This window comes from Colias croceus, chromosome 1, assembly GCF_905220415.1.
Source record: "Colias croceus chromosome 1, ilColCroc2.1".
In the NCBI taxonomy this organism is placed as follows: domain Eukaryota; kingdom Metazoa; phylum Arthropoda; class Insecta; order Lepidoptera; family Pieridae; genus Colias; species Colias croceus.
Window position 1 is genome coordinate 10,693,684 of NC_059537.1, and position 6,575 is coordinate 10,700,258.

General features: G+C 49.6%; 1 protein-coding gene across 1 annotated transcript; it reads left to right on the top strand.

The window, feature by feature from the left end:
* Window positions 1-1,315: 1,315 nt before the first annotated feature.
* LOC123691715 lies at window positions 1,316-3,164 on the top strand. The gene is made up of 2 exons (XM_045636247.1): window positions 1,316-3,021; window positions 3,119-3,164. The coding sequence occupies exon 1, from the start codon at window positions 1,367-1,369 to the stop codon at window positions 2,867-2,869; it is 1,503 nt and encodes a 500-aa protein (XP_045492203.1). The 5' UTR covers window positions 1,316-1,366; the 3' UTR covers window positions 2,870-3,021; window positions 3,119-3,164.
* Window positions 3,165-6,575: the final 3,411 nt, after the last annotated feature.

A 6,575-nucleotide genomic window follows, 5' to 3' on the forward strand; every position in this document is an offset into this window, starting at 1 on the left:
ACAAGTTGTACGTAGGTACCTACATGGTACCTACCTAGTGCGATTGCTCGATCGTTTTGATAAGGAATGGGTTAGATGTAAGATAGAATGTTTATTAATTTTTAAGCAAAAAGCTACAGAAATGACTAGGTATCGTAGGTACCTAAAACTGTTTCAATAAAGATCCTTTGCTTTCATTTTTATCTATGTACCTATTTTAGTTCAGGATACATCGCCCATTTTTGCAAGTGACTACTATAAAGCTAATTTTCCGTTTGTAGCTTTATTTTGATGAGACGCCCAATAATTTCGTGTACGAAAGTCTCGATTGTGGTAGCTAACAGAGATAACAAGGATAAAAATTTTTGATTTGATGGTTCTCAAATATTTATTTAGGGGTTTGGCGGCGTCACTCGCGTCCGTAGGTTTAAACCACCTAATTATATTAGGCCTGCCCTACACGTGCCCCCCGGGTGGTGCCAACCGAGTGACACACTGGCCGGAGGGCTGTTAAATAATACTCCTAGGTGATGGTATGTGCGCAGCATCACCTAGTACTGGGGTTGGGGCCGATGAGGCCGCTGTGGAGCCGAAAGGGCCCAGCCCTAGATAGCGGCTGGCGGGTTTAACCCGGCAGGCGTACTGCAAACTGGAGGGGGATAGGTGGAGAAGTATGGAAGCAAGTTTCAAAAAGGAATTACCCCAGGAGGGTACCACCAAGGGTGGAGAATCCCTCCCTGAGTTGGACTCAGGCAGCCCCACGTATTCTGGGGGGGGCAAAAACTTGCATATAGAAACCGTCACTGAGGAGGTGGGATCCCAGGCCTCCTCTGTGCCAAAAACTGCTGGACCGAATAACGCTTCAGGCGCTGAGCCCCCGGGGAAACCCAAGGGACCGAAGCCTGCGAATCTGGGACGGGGCTCTGCTTCGGCCAAAGTGACGCGACCACCCTCGGGCTTGTGTTGTCGACCTGAGGCTGAGGCGGGGCCTCGTTCAAAACACGGCCATCCTAAGGGGAAACCCAAAAAGTTGGCCAGCTCGGCGTGCGCTTCTCCGCCGAGCTACACTGAAGCCTCGGCTGACGTGGTGAACAAGATGAGTAGCGCATCAAAACATACCTTACAAAAACCGACAGCGAAACGAGCGGATGCGTCAATGTCGCGACCAGCCGGTGCACCGACGACCATGAACAAAGGGACCTCAGAATACCTGACGGGACCGATGGAATTGGTTGAAGGGAATCCGGCTTTGGGTGTGACCGAGATGCAATCTTGCTCCCGCCCCCCTACAATAGTACCAAATCCTACAGCGGAACGAGCTGCTGTGTCAAAGTTGCGACCAGACGGTGCACCGACGACCACGCACGGAGGGACCTCAGAATGCCTGATGGGCCCGATGGAACTGGTTGAAGGGAATCCATTAGTGGGTGTGACTGAGACGCAATCACGCTCCCGCCCCCCTACAAATTTGGTTGTCTTCACGGCGCCGATGGTTGGGCTGCGGGGGACCCTCGACCCTGCAGGGGAGAAATCTCCTACGGGGCCTGAGTCGTGTCGCCCCCAGTCATCGGCCGGTGGCGATCTGTCCTCGGACTGGACCATTGTTCCCCAACAGAGTCGCAAAGGAAAAAATGCACCAGTTGGGAAACACCAGGAAAGCGACCCACCAGGGAAGCGGACCTCCAACTCGAGCGACGGTACGACAAAAAACCGATTGAGCAGTAAACGACGACGCAAATTAATGGCTCGTCACAAACTACAATCCGAATTGGATAAAACTAGCCCAAATCCGCAAGTGCCCACGGCTATGAGCGGTTCAGCTGCCGCTGCTACGGGTTCCGGACTAGGGCCAAATCAGCATTCAAAACCCGTTCAGACAAGCTCGAGAGACTCTGCTGGCTCTAAACGATCACGTCTCGATGACACTATATCACCGAGAGGGGCGAAAAAGAAGCCATGCCTTAATGAGTACCGGGCTGTCCAGACCGCGAGTTATGCGGATGCAGTTAAGGGTGACCTAATTGTGGCGATAACATCTGACACACCAACTGGTCACCTTAACCAAGAACAAGCCGACCACATCCTGGCATCACTCCAACCCTTGCTTCATCAAGAAGCCTTGAACTATAGGGAAGGAGACGCGTGCATCCTATTTAGGGGCAAACCCATGTTTAAGGGGGGCGTCCTTAAGCTATGGTGCGACGATGCGAGGACGGTGGATTGGCTCAAAGCAGCCACCAAGAAGGTTACACTGCCTTCTGGTGACAAAATCTGCGTCAGAAGACTTGCGGACGTGCCGCGTAGAGTGCGCTGTGGCATCCTGCTCCCAGGTGTGTGGAAGGACATGAAGGTTGTCGGCCTTCAACTCCGGTACCACAATGACTGGGCGCAGGTACACCGCTGGTTGCTCCTTCGGGCTGAGGTACAGGAAGCGGAAACGTTTGTTGTCGTCAGCATACCGGAGGATTTGGTCTCTACGGTCATGGAGCATAACCGTTGCCTAGGATTCTTCTTTGGCTCGGTCTATATTAAGTTCCAGGGGCCAAAGGGTAAATATACCGAATGGCCCCCCGAATGGGACAAACCAACGGTGGAAAATGCGACCACGTCTGCAAAGTCGGATCCTGACTTAAACAAGGCTGAAACACTGCCTAGTTTAACAACAGAAAGTGAGGAGCAAGCCACAGCTCCCTCCACATCGCGCGACACAACTGATGCGCCTATGGAGGTGACGCCTGACGATGAACTCATCCTGCTCTCAGTAGATTCGGGCGACCCAGAGTCGGCTGATTCGGAGAGTGGTGATGAGTACACCAGAAGGTTCGGTGGCTTGGCCCTGGGTCAGGAGGAAGAGGGGATGCTATCTGATGATGGCGAACCCCTCATCTGAATGCCACTTTCTTCAAGCAAACCTCCAGCACAGTCAGAGCGCTACGGCTCAGCTCAGGAAATGGCTGGAGGTAACCACTACGGCCATTGTGCTTATCCAAGAGCCGTGGGTAAGCAACTCTGGCAAAATCAACGGCCTCACTAACATCGGAGGTAAGATTATTTCCATAACAGGTTCTATTAAACCCAGATCCTGTATTTATGTTTCTAATAATCTACAAGTGCATGCACTAACAGAATTCTGTTCTAGGGATGTATGCGCCATCCTACTACTAGGCGACAACAACCACAGGCCCAACTTTGTGATCGCCTCGACGTACATGCCGGCAGATGAAGACCCACCACCGCGAGAATTTGCCAGGCTGGTGGAGTACTGCGCGGGAGAGGGTTTGGAGCTTATCGCGGGCACAGACTGCAATGCACACCACCCCCTATGGGGGATGCCTACAGGTAACAACAGAGGTAGAGACCTTGTTGAATACCTATTTACAACTAGTCTTAATTTAGTCAATACAGGTGCCGAACCAACCTTCGTCACTCGCCGATGTAGAACTATCATTGATCTCACACTGGCGACCCCTGGCATCATAGGTAGCATTAACAACTGGCACGTGTCAAAGGAGGCTTCTTGCTCCGATCACAGGTGGCTACGCTTTAACCTACAGGTAAACACTATTACACCCATTCCTACAAGGAATCCCAGGAAAACTGATAGGACACTCTACCGGGCCCATCTTGAAAACCTCCTTACGAATGCATGCTTTCCAGATAGAATTATGAATATACCGGATTTAGAACGTCTGGCAGAGCAACTAACTACAAATATTATTTCCAGCTATAACACTGCCTGCCCCCTGCGGGCAACGAAAGTAGCAGGTGCCAAACAGCAATCCTGGTGGGGACCGGAACTTGCCAAACAAAGACAATTGGTCAGAAGATCACTAAACCGTGCAATGAACACTAACTGCGACCATGATTGGAACACTTACAAAGTAAACAAAGCTGAATACAAAAGACAAATAAGATTCAGAAGCAGTGCAGGATGGAAGAAATTCTGTGATGGCATTGAATCCTGTAATCAAGCAAACAGAGTGCGCAAAGTCATCTCCTGCTGCAATACGACCAAGCTGGGATCGATCAAAAAAGGCGACAACACTCTTACAAAAACACCAGCTGAGACGGAAGCTGTTCTGATGCAGACACACTTCCCCGGCTGCAAATTCATACAACGACATGAAAGGAAAGATACGGCAACCCACACACCATGTGAGGACAACTGGAGTACTGCTGAGCTCATAGTCAGTAAGGAAAAAGTACAATGGGCAATCGACAGCTTTCAAGCATACAAGGCACCTGGTCCAGATGGTATATACCCAGCTTTATTACAATGGGGGGGACCGATACTCACGTCTCATCTATCTGCCATTCTGACATCCAGTCTTGCTCACGGCTATATACCGACCAGCTGGAGGACTGTTGACGTTATTTTCATTCCTAAACCAGGGAAAACAGACTACACGGATGCGAAAGCCCACAGACCTATCAGCCTCACATCCTTTTTACTTAAAACACTGGAACGGCTATGTGATAGACACATTAGAGATACTGCCCTCGCGCGTTTTCCACTACATCGGAACCAACATGCCTACAGCCATGGTAAATCTACCGATTCGGCCTTACACTGTGTGGTGTCCAAAATAGAAGAAGCCCTCCAAGAAAAATCAATGTGCCTGGGCACTTTCGTAGACATTGAGGGAGCTTTCGATAAGACACACTACTCAAGTATACAAAACGCCCTATCACAGCATGAGGTTAACCCCACAGTAGCCTCATGGATTATAAACATGCTAGGCAGTAGAGAGATACAACTTAGCAAGGATAAATCAAAGAAAGTGCTGGTCACCAGAGGCTGCCCACAAGGGGGAGTTCTTTCACCGCTCCTGTGGAACCTAGTTGTAAACGACCTGATCAGCACACTAAACAAAAACAAATTCCATACCATTGGATATGCAGACGACCTAGTAATACTTATCTCTGGTAAGTTCACGAGTGTTGTCTGTGAAATTACACAGAGAGCTCTATCGATAGTTGAGCGCTGGTGCAACAAATATGACCTTTCAGTGAACCCGCGCAAGACGGAACTTGTTCTATTCACCAACCGACGCCTTCTAGGAAGCTACCAGCTACCAAAGCTATTTGGCTCCGTACTTCAGTTATCGAAAGAGGTTAAGTACCTCGGGATTACCTTAGACGATAAACTTAACTGGAACAAACACCTTGAAAACAAGATCGAAAAAACAAGCATTTCTTTCTGGCAATGCCACAAAATGATTGGTAATAGATGGGGGCTCTCCCCGAAAATCACAATGTGGCTCTACAAAACCGTCATAAGACCAATGCTAACCTACGGCTCTGTGGTTTGGTGGCCAAGGACACAACAATCGGCGGCTATAAGCAAACTGCAGAGATTTCAAAGACTCGCCTGTCTGGCAATCACTGGCAGCATGAGCACAACACCAACTGCTGCGATTGAGGCAATGCTCGACCTGCCACCCCTACATCTTTTTGTAAGACAAGAAGCTCTAGCGACAGCTGTAAGGTTAAAGACACAAAACCTCTGGAGAATGTTGCCTACAGCACACAGTAAGATCTTAACTATAGCAGCTGAGAAGGAGTCCTCACTCCTTGCCATAAGTGATAAGATCCCAAAGCAATTCATCTTTGACAAGAAATATAAGATACAGCTACGTGAATACACGTCAGAACACAACAGCGTTGAAGACCTTCTAATCTTCACGGACGGGTCCAAGACTGGAAATGGTACGGGTGCTGGGGTCTTCTCTGAGGACCTAAACATTAACATCTCGCACCCCTTGGGACCCCATAATACAGTCTTTCAGGCTGAATGCCTAGGACTTCTACTTGCAGCTTCGGCCATAATTAAAAGAAATGTAACAAACTATTCGATTCGGATCCTATCGGATAGCAAAGCAGCACTCATGGCAATCAAAAGCCATGAAATCACTTCAGGGTTGACCCTTGAGTGTCACTTAGCCCTAACTAAGGTATGTGACCTGGGAAATTCCCTAGTATTACAATGGATAAAAGGACACAGTAGCTCACGTGGAAACGATGCTGCTGATATACTAGCCAGAAGGGCATCTGAAACACCGGTCATGGGACCTTTTCCCATTATACCGCTACCTGCTAGCTGGACCCGGATGATGATTACCCAGCTCACTAGCACTGCTCAGAGAGCGGAATGGTCAAGCAGATCTGACTGCAAGCAAGCCAGAGAAGCCCTACCGGACATTGACTCGAGACTTGCACGTCGGCTTCTCAACCTACGTAGAGTGCAACTACGTGTAATAACAGGGACCCTCACAGGGCACGGCCCCTTTAACAAACATCTCTTTAATCTAGGGATCACAGACAGTCCGCTATGCAGAGCATGCATGGCGACCGAGGAAACGGCAGCCCACGTCATCATGGAATGTAAGGGGGTTGCGGAGTACAGGGCAAGATACCTGGGGTCTCCTGGGTCCCTCCCCGAAGCCTTTGGCAGCCCTCACAAGCTGCTTGGCTTCATGGAGGAGCTCGGGTGGTTTCAGTTTTAGCTGGTTTCCCCCACCTCCCTCTCTCACGCAAAATAGGCGCTTGACGTCGAGTTGCGGAGAAATGCCCGTCTATTATTATGATACAATATT

Coding starts and splice junctions, on each gene's coding strand:
- LOC123691715 (XM_045636247.1), top strand. CDS start 1,367: ATGGGCCCGATGGAACTGGTTGAAGGGAATCCATTAGTGGGTGTGACT.